This window comes from Callithrix jacchus, chromosome 20, assembly GCF_049354715.1.
Source record: "Callithrix jacchus isolate 240 chromosome 20, calJac240_pri, whole genome shotgun sequence".
In the NCBI taxonomy this organism is placed as follows: domain Eukaryota; kingdom Metazoa; phylum Chordata; class Mammalia; order Primates; family Cebidae; genus Callithrix; species Callithrix jacchus.
Genome location: NC_133521.1, coordinates 6149590 through 6168036, shown reverse-complemented (window position 1 = coordinate 6168036; position 18447 = coordinate 6149590). Strand labels below are relative to the sequence as shown.

The 18447-nt window shown below is 47.1% G+C and overlaps 1 protein-coding gene across 4 annotated transcripts in view; it reads left to right on the top strand.

Moving 5' to 3' along the window:
- The first annotated feature begins 2040 nt into the window (after window positions 1-2040).
- SIAH1 (siah E3 ubiquitin protein ligase 1) overlaps window positions 2041-18447 on the top strand; it is a 90737-nt gene continuing 74330 nt past the window's right edge. For 2 of the 4 annotated variants that reach the window (XM_078357794.1, XM_078357793.1), the window contains exon 1: window positions 2041-2144. Coding sequence is in view for 1 of the 4 variants with exons in the window: in XM_035281949.3 (XP_035137840.1) it covers window positions 2529-2610 (82 nt within the window). In the remaining 3 variants the exon portion in view is untranslated. Of the gene's footprint in view, window positions 2145-2452; window positions 2611-18447 lie in introns of those variants that run through there. The other 2 variants (XM_035281949.3, XM_078357792.1) reach the window with 1 other exon arrangement.

Below are 18447 nucleotides of genomic sequence, written 5' to 3'. Positions count from 1 at the left end.
TGGGAGGTTTGGTTGGGGGAGGAGTCGATTTTGATTTGTCCAGTTGAATGGTTGGTTTCTCTCGGCCAGGCTTTCTACTGCTTCTCCAGAGAGTCTTGTAGTTTAAATTCATCCATTATCTTCTGTTTAATGGTCCCTTTTACATACAATGTGTAGGTGTACATGTAAACACAAAGTATTTTTGCAGTTTTAGCCTATACTGCATTTTCTAGTGTTGCGATTCCTATGTAAATCAAGAAAAGATATGTTCTGTTTGGTTCAGTATTTTACCAAGAGATTTCAGAATGTCAGACCACCAGTGGCAACAGAGCTCATGGTATCTGACTCACCAGAACATCACATTACAAAAAAATGAAAAGCATGTGGGGTGAATATGCTAATTAGCTTGATTAGTGATTACATTTGAAATATGCAATGTATGCATAGTTCAAACGACATGTACACTATCAATATATATATTTGTCAATTAAAAATGAAAAACTAAAACATCACATTACTAAATAACACGTTTATGGAGATTCTATAAACAACAGCAAGTACCTATTTTATTAATTCTATTAGTGTAGTTGGGCTAGGGTATTTACGTATTTAACAGTATATATATCTATTTTTAAATTTTTATTTCAATTGTTTCTGGGGTACAGGTGGTTTTCAGTTACATGGATAAGTTCTTTAGTGGTGGTTTCTGAGATTTTGGTGCACCTGTCACCTGAACAGTCAGTGTACACTGTACCCAACATACAGTCTTTTAAAAGCATGTTATTTTAAGTTATGTTATTATCGTTATTATTATTGAGATGGAATCTCACACTGTCACCCAGGCTGGAGTGCAGTGGTGTAATCTCGGCTCACTGCAACCTCCACCCGCCAGGTTCAAGCGATTCTCGTGCCTCATCATCCCAAGTAGCTGGGGCTACAGGTGCTTGCCACCATGCTCAGTTAATTTTTGTATTTTTAATAGACAGGGTTTCACCATGTTGGCCAGTGTGGTCTCAAACTCTTGACCTCAAGTGATCCACCCACCTTGTCCTCCCAGTGTGCTGGGATTACACGCATGAGCCACCACGCCCAGCCTAAATTATGCGATTATAAATTGCTTTTCTTCCATATACATAGTACATGTAGGTCAGTTATGTTATGCATATGGTAACAGTAAGAGAGTTTTTAAAGTAATTGTTATAAAAGGGAATGTTGACAATGACATAAAATTGTGGAAGGGGCTAAAAAGGGAGGGTGGTGTTGGGATTGCAGGTTGATCACCTTGTCTGACTGCCACATACTAGTTTCCTTCCTTCCTTCCTTCCTTCCTTCCTTCCTTCCTTCCTTCCTTCCTTCCTTCCTTCCTTCCATCTTTCCTTTTCTTTCTCTCTCTCTTTATTTTTTCCCATTCTTTCTGCTATGGCCTTGCTCTGTCGCCCAGGCTGGAGTGCAGTGGTGCAATCATAGCTCACTGCAGCCTTGACCTCCTAAGCGTAAGCAATCCTCCCTCTCAGCCTCCTAAATTGCTGGGTTTACAGGCACACACCATCATGCCCAGCTAATTTTACTAATTTTTTGTAGGGATGATGTCTCGCTGTGCTTCCTAGGCTGGTCTGGAACTCCTGGGCTCAAGAGATCTCCTGCCTCAGCCTCGGGAGTTACTGGGATAACAGGCGCATGCCACCCAGCCGGCTCCTCCCTGGTTGTGGAGTGGGGTTCAGGAGTGCTCTTCCTACACAGACCTTATGTTGGGCTGGGGAAGCTGTGTCAAATCCAGTAAGCCCCGCCTAGGAACCTCTTTAGTCTGAGGCTTCTCAACCAAATGGGATTTACCAGCTGCGAACCACCCTTGTTAAACTTAAATTGACACACACATTTGGAGTCTCCCGACTGGAGTGGCCTCCAGTCCCACTCATCATCCCAAACTGAGACCAGATGGGGAGGGCCTCAGGCAGCATTAGAGGGGCACCCCTCAGATTCTGGTTGCCAGGGATCCCCAGTGGCCAGAGCTGTGATCTCATAGGCCCCCAGGAACCCCGCGGGAGCTTACACTCTAGGACCACTCTGTGACTTGAGGGTAAATGAGAAACCTGGGCCAGCGCATGTGTGTATACATGTGAAGCCATCAAGACTTCTTCCTGTGAAGGAGCATCCTTAATTCTGAGGTCATGATTTTCCTATTATTTTCTGTGTTAATATAACCTTGCTTTTATGAAATAATGGTGATGGTAGGTAGAGGAGCTGGGGTATTTTCACAAATATCCTTTTTCATAGCAAAGTAGTTAGCAACCCTCTTTGATGCCCCCTGTTCTCTCTCTCTCTCATTCTGAACCCCAAAAGTGTTGCAGTGAAAGAAAACAGACTCATTCCCAAGGCAGTGCCAGGGCAGGGTGGCCATCTGTACCTGTCACAGTGAGGTCACAGAAGAAGGGTGTGGTTAGCTAGCTACTTGGGAAAACTTCACAAAGGAGATGGTGTCTGAGCAAAGTCTTGAGCTCCCTGGGCTGCTTACCGGGCAGTGTGGATGGTGTGCAGCCGGATGGTGAAGGATGTGCCATCTGTGTTTGGGATGCTGTCTCCTTGGAGAGGGGCCAAGTCAGGCCATGAAGCCTAGCAGGCAGTGGAGGCCAGGTAATGCCAGACCTTGAGGGAAACGCCGGCGGGAGGCTGAGACTCATGAACCCCAGATTGTACGTTGAAGTCATCAATTTCAAATGTTTACTTTTTGGGGTTTGAAATTCCAAGCTGAACACAGGGAGGTGGGTGACTTGGCAGCTTGTTTGTACTGTACCTTAGCTGGCCTTCCCCGGACTACAGGGGTCTTCTGAGCCACTGGGCTCCCCAGAGTGGTGAGAGACCTGCTGTGTAGACCACTCCTAGGAGACTCATGAAGGCACAAAGCAGCAGGTTTGCGGAGTGGTGCTGCCCGTGACCCGTAAAGAGAGCGGTAAATGCCATTTCCACACGATGCAGCAAGCCAGACTCCGGGTCGCACACCAGTGGGCTTTGGAGGATGCCTCAGTAGAGTAACATGAGACTTGCTTTTATATTTTTATAACTCAATTTTATTCTGAGGACTCGTTATGCTAGGTGGCAGAAATGTCATCTCAGACAATGTGGGGGGCCTGCCCCTTTCCTCAGGGCTTGCTACTGAGGAACTCATCAAGGGCTTGCTATCGAGGGCTGGGGTCCCACCTGTCCTCACAGCTTGCTGCTGGGACACCTGCTCCTCCGTGCCCCAGGTCTAGGGCCTCTGCTGGTGTCAGGGCGCCCGACAGTGTTTAACTGGGGAGACCGCCTTGGCTCCAGCTCGTTCCTCTTTCTCTGTGTCTGGCGCCTGCCCAGGGCCTTTCCCAGTAAATGGTACTGGGTACTCTCTGGTCATTGGCTCCACAGTCTAGTTGAATGTTTTGCCTCCAACCTGAGGCTTAGACAAGCCACGAGGGTCAAGGATCCCCTCTTGGGACCCATCAAAGTCTGTATTCCCTCACTTGGGGAAGAATGCTGATTTTCCTCTTTATGCTCTCCCCATCACTAGGCAAGTGCATTAGTCCTTTTTAAATATTATTATTATTATTATTGAGACAGAGTCTCCCTCTGCCATCCAGGCTGGAGTGCAGTGCAACAATCATAGCTCACTGTAGCCTTGACCTCCTAGGCTCAAGTGATCCTCCCACCCTGGCCTCCCAAATAGCTGGGACTATAGTCATGCAGCACCACACCCAGCAAATTTTTAAATTTCTTGTAGATACTGGGTCTCACTATGCCCAGGCTGGTCTCTTTCTGAGAGACCTCCTGCCTTCAAGTGATCCTTGCGCCTCAGCCTGCCAAAATGCTGGGATTATAGGGTGAGTGACCAAGCCCGACCTACATTAGTCCTTTCTATTTGCCTAAAGCCATAAGCATTTGAAACTCAAAAGCTGGGAAAAGAACATTTTCTCTTCCACTTTAATCACCTCCTTTGAGGCATCAAGCAACTCTGGGCTTAGCTGCCTAAATGGGGTAAAAGGAACCATGGTTGGCTCTGGATACCTCCTTAATTATTAAAGTAAAATAAAACAAATAAGCAAACCAAACACCTCTGATGCTCTGCTGCAGCCCCTGCCTAGTGTGGTCTCTGGCACGAGGTGTTGGTGCTCTCTGCAGGCGGCCTCTTTGGCCTCAAGCTGCTCCTCCAGGGAATGGGAAGTGAACCAATGGGTTGGGGAAGCTGGAAACCAGAAAATGGCCACAGGTCAGTTGCTGGTCAGTCACTCTTCCTTCAGCACTCACTGCAGTGCTCAGAGACTGCATTTCCTTGGCCACCATCTGGTTTCTGTACCCTGGGATGATGGAAGATTACAAACAGAAAAAATGTCTTGCTTGTGACTGGAGCTAAAAATGAAGCAGTGTTTAAGGTCTAGTTGTTGTTTTGTTTGCTTGTTTGTTTGAGGCAGGGTGTTACTCTGTTGCCTAGGCTGGAGAGCAGTGGCACGATCACTGCTCACTGCAGCCTTGACCTCCCAGGCTCAGGTGATACTCCCACCTCAGCCTCCCAGGTAGCTGAGACCCCAGGCACACACCACCATGCCTGGCTAATTTAATTCTATATTTTCTAGAGACGGGGTCTCCCTATGTTGCCCAGGCTGGCCTTGAACCCCTGTGTTCAAGTGATCCTCACACCTTGGCCTCCCAAAGTGTTGGGATTACAGGCGTGTGCCATGGTGCTGGCCTGGTCTTTACTTTTCTTCCAATTCAAGTTCCATCGGAGATGTAGGTGTTTGGGGTTAAGAGATTGGGGTCTTTTTTTCCCACTTACTACCTGACAACTTTGGAGAGGTAATTTACAAACTCCGTGCCTCAGTTTTCTCCTCTGTATAGTGGGGATGATAGTCTGCCTCAAAGCACTGCTGTGAGGATTGGATGAATCCATGCAAAGTGCTTAGATCCACACCTGGCACGCAGTCAGCCTTCAGTAGAAGTTGGCCGGAATTATTAGGTGACTATGGCTCTTGGGAACTTCTGAGAGTCCTGGCATCAAAGGATTCAGGATTTTATTTTTTGTTTAAATTTAATTTAATATAATTTATTGAGACAGGGTCTTGCTCTGTGGCCCAGGCTGGAGTGCAGTGACACGATCTGGGCTCACTGCAACCTCCACCTCCCAGGCTCAAGCCATCCTCCCACCTCATCCTCCCAAATAGCTGGTCTGGCTCCCATCACACCCAGCTAAATTTTGTATTTGTAGTAGAGTTAGGGTTTCACCATTTTGCCCAGGCTGGTCTTGAACTCCTGAGCTCAAGTGATCTGCCTGCCTCAGCCTCCCAAAGTGCTGGGATTACAGGCATGAGCCTCCAGCCCAGCCCCAAGATTTTAAACTAAAGGCATACTATGCAAAGGCGGGGAGTGAGAACTGCTAGACAGGAAGCACTGGGGACGTCAGGCCATGAAAACAAGGCAGAATGATGACATGTCAACTATAAATAGCAGAGCGAGCAATTCCTCTGTCATCCTGCAAAACAATGAGTCTCTTCCTTCATGTCGCTTGAGGATAAATAGAGGCACTTTCACTCCCCCAGCACACACACAGGGAAGTAACTTGAAAGTCATGTCCAACAGCAGCGGGGGAACTGGGAATGCAGGTGGGGGCTGATCCTGCAGCTCTGGTCCCTTGGAGTCTGCTGTTAGCCTAAGCCTCCCCTCAGCAGCCCAGAGACTAGGAGGCCTACTGTGCACGGCCTGGCGAAGTCCCGCCCAGGCAAGCTCCTAGACAAGCCTGCAGTGTGGACTTCCAGGAGTGGGTATTGGGACCCTGCCAGCTGCTGGGCCCTCGGCTGCTCTGACAATGGAAAGGCAGAGAAACATCTTTATCCATGGACTTCAAAAACATCCCTTAGGGAGTTTGAGGCTGCAATGAGTTGTGACTGTGCCATTGCACTCCAGCCTGGATGACCCTGTCTGAAAAAAAGAAAAAGAAAAAAAGGAAAGAAAAAAAAAAAAAAAGAGGGATTTCCAACTTTCTGGAATCCCCTCCCACATGGTGGGAGCTCCCTCCAGGATTTCCCCTCTGGAATCCCCTTCTACACTCTTCCTGGAAGCCTTTCTCTTCTCCTTTCCTTCTCTTTTCTCTACCTAAATAAAATCACCTTTCTGGAAAAAAAAAAAAAAAAAAAGGAAGATGAAGAAGAAAAAGAAAAAGAAAAAAGAAACAAAAAAGAAACATCTTCAAGGATCCCAGAGCTGGCCACATCTGCAGGAACTGGCTTTAGCCTCTGCCTTTGGCTTCTCGGTCACTCATGACTAATCACCTCAGCATTATCAACATCACCTCTAATGTTCTTTTGAGCATTTATTACATACTTGGTATTTTTTCTTCTTCTTTTTTTTTTTTTTTAAAGAGATGGGATCTTGCCCTGTCCTGCAGGCTGGAGTGCAGAAGCACAATCACAGCTCACTATAGCCCTGACCTCCTGGGCCCAAACGATCCTCCCATCTCAGCCTCCTGAGTAGCTGGAACTACAGGGACACACCATCACATTTGGCTAATTATTTTTGATAAACTTTTTTTTTGAGATGGAGTCTCGCTCTGTCGACAGCCCAGGCTGGAGTACAATGGCTCAATATTGGCTCACTGCAACCTCTGCCTCTCAGGTTCGAGAGATTCTCCCTGCCTCAGCCTCCCGAGTAGCTGTGATTACAGGCACCCACTACCATTCCCTGTTAATTTTTGTACTTTTAGTAGAGATGGGTTTTCAATATGTTGGCCAGGCTGGTCTTGAACTCCTGACCTCAGGTGATCCACATATCTTGACTTCCCAAAGTCCTGTGATTACAGGCATGAGCCACCGTGCCCAGCCCTAATTTTGTGATTTTTTTTGTAGAGACAGGATCTCACTATGTTGCCCTGGCTGGTTCTGAACTCCTGGCCTCAAGTGATCCTCTCACCTCGCCCTCCTAAAGTGCTGGGATTACAGGCATATGCCTTGGTGTCCAGCCTACATGGATGATACTATTCTAAATACTGGTACCTCTGCACGCCAGCACACCCAGGCCCCACGGACTTCCCCCAAAACCCTGCCCCAAAGACTTCCTCCTCTAGAAACTCAGTTGTTCTGTAGAGCTGGCTGAAGTCAGGTTACAAATATTTACGGCACCTACTATGTGCCAGACACTGACCTGAAAAAGACACACTGCTGCTGCTGCTAAATAACATTGCAAATACAATGAAGGTGAGCAAAGGGGAAGTTCTGGCTGCCACCTAAAAGCATGCTGGCCTTCCCCCAGCTCCCCTGGGCCAGAGCCCACGCTAGCTACTGACACCTCAGTGGTCAGCTGGCCATTGTTGCACATTTACGTGTGCCCCTCATTCTGTCTAGTGCATGTCTGGTTGAGTGACTTAATGGCGACAGAGTTGGGAAGGGATTTTGGGATGTGTCCAGCCTTGAGCCCCGAAAAGACAGGGCTACAGTCACCCCATATCTTAGTGCCCAGTAGAGGATGTTCAGGAGTCCGTGTGGAGTCGATTAATACAGGAAGGAGCAATTGAATAGTTGAATCCTTCATTGTCGCCTGTAAGGCAAAATTGTAAGGGAACTTAGCCATTTCCCATTCCTTCCTGTCCAGTGGCTCACTCAGTGATTGACTCATAGGAAGAACTCAGTAATATTAATTGAAACACAAATAGATGCAAACATGAATTAGGATAACCCTGGTGTCTATCATAGTGCAGGGAATGTAGTGCATAGTACTTTGTAAATGTTTGACAAATTAGTGAATAAAATTATTATTATTATTATTTTCTTTTTTGAGATGAAGTCTTGCTGTCACCCAGGCTGGAGCGCAGTGTTGTGATCTCAATTCCCTGCAACCTCTGCCTCCCCGGTTCAAGTGATTATCCCGCCTCAGCCTCCCAAGTAGCTGGGATTACAGGCACTTGCCACCACCATTGGCTACTTTTTGTATTTTTAGTAGAGATGAGGTTTGACCATCTTGGTCAGGCTGGTCTTGAACTCCTGACCTCGTGATCCACCCTTCTTGGCTTCCCAAAGTGCTGGGATTACAGGCATGAGCCACTGTGCCCAGTGTGAATAAAATTATTAACAATTCACATTTCACTAAAACAAAAAAGATCCAAAAAAGCCAGGCACAGTGGCTCATGCCTGTAATCCCAGGACTTTGAGAGACGAAGGTGGGAGGATTGCTTGAGACCAGGAGTTCCAGACTAGCCTGAGCAACATAGTGAGACTTTCATTTCTATGAAAATTTTTAAAAATTAACTGAGCATGGTGGTATGCGCCTTTAGTCTCAGCCACCTGGGAGACTGAAGTTCAAATATTGCTTGAGCCCAGGAGTTTGAGGATTAGAGTGAGCTATGAGATCCACCACTGTACTCCAGCCTGCCAGCCTGGGCAACAGAGCAAGACCCTGTCTCAAACAAAAAAAAAGAAAAAAGAAAGAATAAGAAAAGAAAAGAAAAATGAATTTTTTTATTAATATTTACTGGTGATAGATTTTTTTTTTTACAACCATACAACCGTTTACTCCCTTTTCTTGAACTTCTTAGCAAATTTTAAAGAACAAAATCAATAGTCCCCCGACCCCCCAAGGGGAAGGTAGTTTGAGTCTAAATCTGTAAAACACCCTCCATGTGAGCATCCGAGTAAACTCCAGAGCCTGACAGTCACCTTCGGCTGAGGCTGGGGCTGCTCAGAGTGAGAGGCTGCTTGGAAAAGTACAGCTATTTCAGCCACACTCTCTTTGGGAATTCATTCTCTTTCTATTTTCAACATCATTATCCTATTTTCATATGATTTTACAAGATGCAAAGCAAATATTAGTACAGGTTCTTCTTTGCAAAAAGAAATCTTTTAATCTAATGAAGTACTATCCATGGTGATGGGTGATATTTGGACAAGCTGACTCATACTAAGTCAACATTGAGGGGGCTGACAGAGCAGGCTCCTGTGTGGGCTTCACATCAGCATCCCACCTTGGCTCAGCATGAACCTCCATCAGAAAGAGTCAGAGGCAGAGATGGGAGATTGAGAGAGACCTGGAGGCCGGACGACCAGGGCAGAGAAGAGCGGCTCCTGCCTAAGTACCCCTGAGGGCATCCAGGGCCTGTTCTGTCCTCTGAAGTGGTCTCTTGGAGCTCACCTCCGCCTCCGTCACCAAGCACTCTTCTCACTCCCGTCCTTGCCTCAAAAGGAAGGTGGGGAAAGATCTTTCTTTGCTAGTTTCCACAATACCCTCCTTTCCCCTCATTCTTCTGCTTTTCCAGGGACATTTGCTTTAAAAAAAAAAATAAAGAAACATTGGCTAGATGTGGTGGCTCCTTGTGCCTGTAATCCCAGCGCTTTGGGAGGCCAAGGCTGGAAGATCACTTGAGCCTAGAAGGTTGAGGCTGCAGTGAGCCACGAGTGTACCACTGCACTCCAGCCTGGGTGACAGAGGGAGCTCCTGCCTCTTTAAAAAAAAGAGAGAGAGACAGAGACCCAAAGACCAGGAAAGGTGCTGCCATGCAGAGGCAGGGGGTCCCTGCTTCCTCCTTGATCTGTCCCTCAGTAGAGAGAGGCATGCTGGGCTTCTGCCCACCATTCTCCCTTGACATCTGCATCTGTCGTAAGCATCAAGCCCAAGGCTGTGTGTCAGGGAGCCAGGTTCCACATCTCATGGAGGCACTCCCAGCGGCTCCTCCCGACTCACCCCAACTGGTGCAGAGCCACCACTCTTGCCCAACCCCTAGACCAGACTCCAGGAGTCCACTTTACCTACTCGGTAAAGGCTGGGCACCTCCCTCTGAAATATTCTTCCCTCTTGGCTCTTCCCCTTACCATCATCACAATTTCTCCTAGACCCACATGCAACCGCACTATTATCTCACTTTATTTATCTAGGAGATAGGGTATCCCTCAGTCACCCAGGCTGGAGTGCAGTGGCATAACAATGGCTCACAGCAGTCTCAAATTCCTGTGCTCAAGTGATCCTCCCACCTCAGTCTTCTAAGTAGCTGGGACTACAGGTGTGAGCCACCATGTTCTGCCTCTATTTTTTTTTTAATCAGCTTCATAAGGTATAATTTATGTACATTAAAATTCACAATTTTAAATATATAGCTTGATACATTTTGATAAGTGTATGTAATCTATAGCTTCCTCTACAATTACCAATATATAGAATATTTCTGTTACCCAAAAAGGTCCTCCATGCCCTTTGGCAGTCACTCCCCTCCACTCCCAGCCCCTGGCAATGCTGATCTTCCTTCTGTCCTTTTAACTTTGCCTTTTCAAAGTTTCATAGAAGAATCACATAGTACCTAGTTTTTGGGGGTTTCTTAGCATAATGCTTTTGAGGCCCATCCAAGTTTTTGCATGGATTAATAGTCCATTCTGCTGAGCGCACTCACCTGTAGTCCCAGTACTTTGGGAGGCCGAGGTGTGTGGATCACTTGAAGCTAGGAGTTTGAGACCAACCCGGCCAACATGGTGAAACCTTGTCTCTACTAAAAATACAAAAATTAGCCAGGTGTGGCTTATGACTATAATCTCAGCTACTCAGGAGGCTGAGGCAGAAGAATTGCTTGAACTCGGGAGGCGGAGGTTGCAGTGAGAAGAGATTGTGCAGCTGTACTCCAGCCTGGGCGACAGAGTGAGATTCTGTCTCAAAAAAAAAAAAAAGGTTATTTATTTTTATTTTATTATATTATATATAATTATATATATTTATATATATTAAATATAAAAATAGGTATTATAAATAACTATATTAAAATAGTGCAAAATAAATATAAAAATTGTTAAAATATTGCATATTTATATAAATTAAAATATAAAAATAAAAATAATATATATATTATTAGAGAAAGGGACTTGCTCTGTTGCCAGGCTGGAGTGCAGTGGTGTCATCATAGCTCATTGCAGCCTCAAATTCCTGAGTCTCAAGGGATCCTCCCAGCTCAGCCTCCTGAGTAGTGTTATAGGCTTGTGCCACCACACCCAAGTAATTCTTTTATTTTACTTTTATTTTTTCTACCAACTCCTGCCTTTTGTTTTTTTGAGACAGGGTCTTACTTTGTTGCCCAGGCTGGAGTGCAGTGGTGTAATCATAGCTAACTGCAGCCTTGACCTCCCAGGCTTAAGGGATCCTCCTGCCTTAGCCCACCAAATAGCTGATTATAGGCACATGCCATCATGCCCTGCTAATTTTTGTAGAGATGGGATCTCACTATGTTGCCCACACTGATCTTTATAATTTATTATATATATATATATATTAAAATACAAATAATATTCCACTCACGCAACACTTAGTAGCACCATTATAAATGGAAAACCTTTATGCCTTATCATAAATCAACACAGGCAAAAATATTAAAAAGGATCATTTTGAAAGTTACACAATTTCAGCTAGCTCCTGCTGCCTGTTATCTTAGATTCTCTAGAAGTCAAGCCAGGACTTGGGTATCAGGTGGGGATTCTTGTGTAAGTGATACACGGGGGGCGGAGGGGGGGTCCTTCTGGTGAAAGAAGGAGGGAAACAGAAAGGCTAAGCAAAGGCGTGGGGCCAGCTGAAGATCTGGAACAAGAATGGGACTAGAGTTGAACCACCTCAAAGCACGAGGGCCGGGCTTTTGTGTCTTGCATCAATCAGTCATTGCGACATACTTGCCCCCGGGGTGACGTTATAATCTCCCACCTATTTCTAGGTGAGGCAATTTCGAAGAGAAGGGTGTGGCTGTGAAGTGCTAGCTGCCAACATTCACAGCAGCTAGGAGGTGAAAGAATCAACTAGGTGAAGGGGATTACGCAAGACCAACAGCATCTATTATACCAGTACCAGCCAAAGGCTTTCACCTAAGGTTTTTATTTTAGACACGTGTTACTCTGTCGCCCAGGCTGGAGTATACAGTGGTACAGTCATGACTCACTGCAACCTCAAACTCCCAGGCTCAAGGAACCCTCCTGCCTCAGCCTCCCATGTTGCTAGGACTTCAGGCACACACCACCAGGCCTAGATAATCTTTTATTCTTTGTAAGACACAGAGTCATCACAATGACATCCAGGCTGGTCTTGAACTCCTGGACTCAAGCAATCCTCCCACATAGGCCTCCCAAAGTGCTGAGAGTACAGGCATGAACCACCACATGTGTCTGGTTTGCTATCTTTTGGAGTTAAAAAGAAATTAGAAAACATGGCCAGGTGGCTTATGCCTGTAATTCTAGCACTTTGGGAGGCTGAGGCTGGTGGATCACTTGAGGTCAAGAGTTTGAGACCAGCCTGGCCAACATGGCAAAACCCCATCTCTACTAAAAATACAAAAATTAGCTGGGAGTGTTGGCACATTCCTGTAGTCCCAGCTACTTGGGAGACTGAAGCAGAAGAATTGCTCAAACCCGGGAGGTGGAGGTTGCAGTGAGCCAAGATCATGCCACTGCACTCCAGCCTGGGTGACAGAGCCAAGACCCACTCTCAAAAAAGAAAAGAAAAGAAATTAGAAAACGTTAGAGTGATATTAAAGACAGGTTACTGCCAAATAAAGACTTTCTCCTTAATGTCTTCAGATGATGGGAAAGAGAATTGAAATGAACTAGCTTTCTTACTCACTGATACACTGTTCCTTCACGCCCTGCCTGATCTTTTTGCCAGCTTGGATGGCCCAATAGTGTGTCCCACACTTTGGGAAACACTGCTGTAAGGCTTTCAATGGTGTCCAGCCTGCCATGGACCACTCACCTCCTTTCAGCAGTGCTTTCTTACTTCCCAGCCATTTCGTCCAGCAGCCTCATGTTACATAGACGGCCCACTGATTGCTCCCAGCTTACTCCCTGCTTTTCCACTGTTCTTCTCTATACTGTAGGAAGCTGTGTTTCCCAGGCTCCCTGGCCAAGTGCCTTTCACATGGCTTTGTGTGTTGGGAGAAATTAGGAAAAGACCAGAGGACGGTGGGATGGGGGGATGGAGATCAAGCATGTCCCCGTTCTTGCTCTGCACCTTCCACAGTGGCTGTGTGTCCTCTGTGGTTCCAACGTCCGTAAGGCAGCCCTGCTGTGGTTCTGACTCCTGCCGGACAACCCTCACCTCCATGGGGCCAGCTCTCATGGGTAGCCCTGCTGTGTGGTTCTAGCTGCTGCCACCAACACTGGCTTCTGGGCTTCACCTGCTCAGCCTTGGAATAAGAGGCTTCTTGCTGGTGCTAAGCTGTGTTCCTCGCTATCCCCTGCTCAACTTTTCATCTTTTCCATTATCTGTGTAAGCAATTTCCTGTGTTAAACTCCCTCTGTTGAAAGACCTAGAGTCGTTTCTTAATTCTGACACAGAGAAGAAGCAAGATAGCAGTGAGCTAACCAAGGGTTTACGAGGTCATCAGTAAGAAGTTCTGCATCAGTCAATCCATTGCTAAGGTCACTTAGCTATAACAGTCACCCAAGGCCAAGACCTCAGCTTTTCCTGCTTGAAAATCCTTGCATATAGAAGGAGTTGGAGGAGGAGGAGGAGTAAGAAACTATTCCTCTAGAAATCTAGATGTGTGATAAAGGTCCTGTCTTGGACCTGCAACTCCCTGTCTCCCTCCTCTCGACTTGATTAGTTACCAGGACTGGTGCCTTTTGGCTAGTCCGTCCAAAACAACTGGTTTCTAATACAAAATTAGCTGGGTGTGGTGGCACTCACCTGTAATCCCAGCTACTCCGGAGGCTGAGGCATGAGAATCACTTGAACCTGGGAGGCAGCGGTTGCAGTGAGCCAAGATCACGCCATTGCACTCCAGCCTGGGCAACAGAGTGAGACTGTCTCAAAAAAAAAAAATGGTTTCTCACGTGTCCTGTGGGGCCTCTTGTGAACAACGAGGATATAAAGAACCAGAGAGAGAGAGAGAGAGAGAGAGAGAGAGAGAGAGGAGAGAGAAATCACAATGGGACTTAATTTAGAGCCACTTAAATAGATGGTTTTATGAAACAATTCCCTCTGTTATTTCTAAGTGTGCCACTGAGAATTTTAAGACTTGCACACAGCTGCTGCTTTCCACTGCAGGTGGGAATTGCCCTCCAGGTGGGAGAGCCAGAGAGGGATGCAATCAGTCGCAGGAGGTGAAGACTGAGGCCAGGACTCCAGTGCTTTGCCTAGGACTTTGCTGTCATTTTCTCCTTGGAAATGGGCTATGATTAGAGAAAGTGCCAGAAAGGAGCTCTGCTCTGAAGAGACGAGCCAAAGAACAGATCAGCCTCGTGTCAGTGCAGCCACAAGTGCCAAGGGAGCACTCCTTTCTGTTAGATGTTGTGAGACTTTCCATCAGTCCCCTTGCTGGATGGGACTGATCCCGGGCCAGGCACACATGAGGGCCTCCCAGAAGGCAGGAGTCATCCCATTTGTGACATTAGATCTTTAAAAAGTAAAAATGCCAGCTGGATGGTGGCCATGGAAGTCAGAATCCACTAAAGAGTATGTAACAACTCACCTGCTGGGGAAAAAAAAAAAGAAAAAGAAAAAATGAAACAACCGGCTGTGGTGGCATGTGCCTGTAATCCCAGCTACTCAGGAGAATTGCTTAAACCCAGGAGGTGGAGTTTGCAGTGAGCTGAGATCACACCATTGCACTCCAGCCTGGGCGACGGAGTGAGACTCCATCTCAAAAGAAAAATTAATACTTTGTAGATCTGTTACTTATGTAGGTTTTTCCCACAGTCTGGGCCAGGGCAACTTGGTGACCATGAATTCAGGGTCTCGCCAGCGCTTCCTCCTTCCTGGGTCCTAGGTTTCCATCAAGAGCACTCCTAGCAGGGGGCAGCTGGGAAATTGCTCCCAACAAGACTCGCCGAACAGTGAGATGGGAGGCATGGGTACAGGGGCAGGTTTTGGCAATACAGAGGGAAACACATGACCAAGTGAGTTTACTTTTTATTTTCCCATCTTTTATTGAGTATTTACTTCATGTCAGGCACTGGGCTAGGCACCTCCCAGGCCTTGGCTCAACTAATCAACACAGCAACCTGGGAGTTAGGTGCTATTTTAAATTACTGCTTTGCAGAGGAGGCACACCAAGGCTCAGAGACATAAAGTACCGCACCAAGGTCACACAGCTGCCTAGGGCTCATACTGCAAAAACAGTGTCTAAACCCCTCAGCCTGGGAGGCAAAATGAACATCTGGTGAGGCAAGGGTCAGCCACTGAGAGGTAGAGGGAAGTTCCAGCTTGGGGATGGTGGAAATGTGCTGACGTGAACGTTGGGCCAAAATAAGCACAAGAAGGAGCCAGCTGCGGGTCTGCTCTGCAAAATCGATGATCAGTATTCTTGGAAGCCACGTTTCTGTTTCACCTGAAGGCTCTGCCTGGCATTATCTTTCTTCATTTTGACTCTGTCCCAGGAAGCCCTTATTTCTTGCTTACCACAGACAGGATGGAGAACTGCTCTGTACTAGGGCTTCCTAAGAGCTTCAGGGGACACAGATACTGACAGCACAGGATCTCTGCTCTTGAGAAACTCACAGGGTAAAGGGAAGAGGGACATTTATCCAAATAGAAATGACCAAGCCATGCCTAAGGAGAAGAGTGAGCAAATCATCAGAGACACAGAAAGGAGGGCTATCAGGGAAGGCTTCTCAGAGGAAGTGGTCTTTGAGCTGGACCCAAAGATGGGCTGGGAGTGCAGTGGTTGGATTGAGAGGAAATGCTAGTCTAGGCTGAGGAAATAGGTACAGAGGAGGAAAGGGTAGGAAATGGTTAGGGCGGGGTGGGGAGCCAGATGTGGCTGGAGTGTGAGCTGTTGAGCTAGAATTAGATGAGTCTGGAAAGGTAATTTGGGCTAGTTCATAAAAGGTATTGACTGAAGAGGCGATATTCCCCCAGCAAGAGAAATGTGTGATGTAAGCTCTTCATGAATGAGAACCTCGGTTCTTACATCAACATATATCCTCAGAACACCACTGCAGGGCAGGGATCAGGCCCTCAATTTTAGGAGGAAAGCAAGGTTTACTCTACACTTCCTTCCTCCTCCACCATTAAAGAGGTCTTTCTTGGAGAGCCCACTGTTTTCTTGAGGACAATCTCATCCAACCACAAGATCCTTGTGGCCAAATAAAATCATTTCCCCAAGAGAAAGGCTGCTCCTAGAAGCATGGGGAAGGGAACAGGGCACATGACAGGGAGACAAGAAACCTGGGTTCAGTGTGGACCTTGTCAACAGCCTGTGACCTTGAGGAAGTCACTTCCTCTCTCTGGGTCCTGGTTTCCTCATCTGTAAAGTGAGGAATTGAACTGAATATCTAACAATTCCGAGTCTGTGAGCAGTGAAGTGGGGCCTGGCTATAGAGGGAGGGAATGGAAGGAGCGTGCCTTCATTTTTCAGTATTTTTCAGTGTATGTGTCCTGGACATGATGCCTTATGCAAAGGACAGGGACATAGGAATGCATATGGCTCCCTAAGAAGGAGAAAGACAAGTGAAATGACAGAAACAGAGGCATCGAAAACAGCAGGGCTCAAAGTTAAGCTGGAGGTCAGGGAGGGCCTGGCAGAACTGGAACCTGAGCAGCTCGTGAAGTAAGGACAGGAATGCACTGCCTGGCGACCAGGACCGCCAGGGCCTTCCCGAGCTGTGTAGATGATGCAAGGAAAGAGGCAACCGCTTTAGCCAGGTGCAAATGTGGATTGGGAGTGGGGTGAGGAGGGCCCTGGAGAGAGGGATAGGGCTGGAGAGGTCAACCAGGCCTTGTGGCCAGGGAGAAGTTCTGACCTGGGGGTCACATCAACGACTGTTGGCAGGCTGATTGGAGGACCTCCCCACCGACTGACAAAGGGGCTCCCTATCCCCTGTGCAGTTCTCACCTCCCCACCAAGGCAGGAAGACTCAGCACAGGCTGCTTCCTACGTGCAGGCTGGAGGAGGAGAGCAGGGCTCCAAGTGGGAGTCACAGAGGCCCTTGGGTGGCACAGAATTGAGGAAACTAGGACACATGCTCTCTGCCTGACAGAACTCTACAAACTGCAGCCTGAATGTGCACATCGGGCCATGCACGGTGGCTCGTGCCTGTAATCCCAGCGTTTTGGGAGGCCAGGTGGGTGGATCACTTGAGGCCAGAAGTTCAAGATCAGCCTGGGCAACATGGCAAATCCCTGTCTCTACTAAAATTGCAAAAATTAACCAGATGTGGTGGCACATGCCTGAAATCTCAGCTACTCAGGAGGCTGAGGCATGAGAAGCACTTCAACGTGGGAGGTGGTGGCTGCAGTGACAGTGAGCTGAGATCGCACCACTGCACTCCAGCCTGGGCAACAGAGCAAGACTCTATCTCAAAAAAACAAAAAGACAAAAACAACTATCCTCTGCGCCGAAGAGAATGTAAGGTCAGGCAGCATGGCTTCAGAACTCAGGGCTCCAAAGCAGGGTGCATCTCTCCAGGCCAGGTGTCAGCATTCAATAAATACGTTAACTTTTTATTTCTTCTTTATTTTATTCTTTGTTTATTTTTGTAGGGAACAGGGTTTCACTATGTTGCCAAGGCTGATCTTGAATTCCTGGCCTCAAGTGACCTTCCTGTTTCAGCCTCTCAAAGCGCTGGGATTACAGGGATCAGCCACAGCCCCTATGCCAAAATGTTAACTTCTTTACATGTTAATGCCCCATCCCCAGAGCCAATAAGATTACCAGTTTCACGAGGGCAAATCCAGTGTCTCTTTCACCTTTATAGCCCTCTTAACTGTTGGCCTCCTGCTTTGAAGTTCCACAGAACTGAGTTCTATGCCCAGCCGGGCTACTTCCTGCTACATGACCTGACAAGCCACTCATCCTCTCTGACTCTGGAGAGAAATGATGAAGCCCAGCCCAGAGTGTTGGAAGGATCTTTGAGTGACTCCCGCACTCCTGCACTCCATTGAGGCAGCGATTTTGACTACTGTTACTGTGATCTCTTAAGTGAATGAAGGAGGAAGTAGACCTTGGGTAAGACTTCCCCTTTCTGGGTTTTCAGTTTCTTTAGCTGTAAACAAAGGTGCTGGACTTGTCTTTGGCTCTACTTGGAACATCTCTGTGACCAGAAGAGATGTTCCAAGATCTTGCAAGAGGAGTCTCCTGGCTGCTGGCTTCCCAAGAAGCACCCTTGCCCTGGGATCCATGGAAGTGATAGAAACATGGCGGCCCTAAGTTCTTAGACTCTAAGACCTAGAGCAAAAAGTTCCTGAATCCTTCCATGGATGGGCCTTAGAGGTGGCTCAAGAGCCTCCTAAATTGGGTGCAAAATGTTATGAGTACATTAATAGGGAGAAGGCCCATATTAGTTGCCATTGTAATTCACAAAATCAATCTACTCTCCTAAAGTGTCCTTGAAGGTGTGCGCTGAGTCTCCAGGACTCAGCCTAGTGTATATTTTTGTGAAGTGAAGTAAATGAACATTTGTGAGCTGACACCTTGCTTCAGCTGTGTGTTTTGTCCAAGGCGTGAAAAAGACCTGAATTTAAGGCGAGTTCTGTTCAATTCCATGGTAAACCTCTGTCAACAGACAA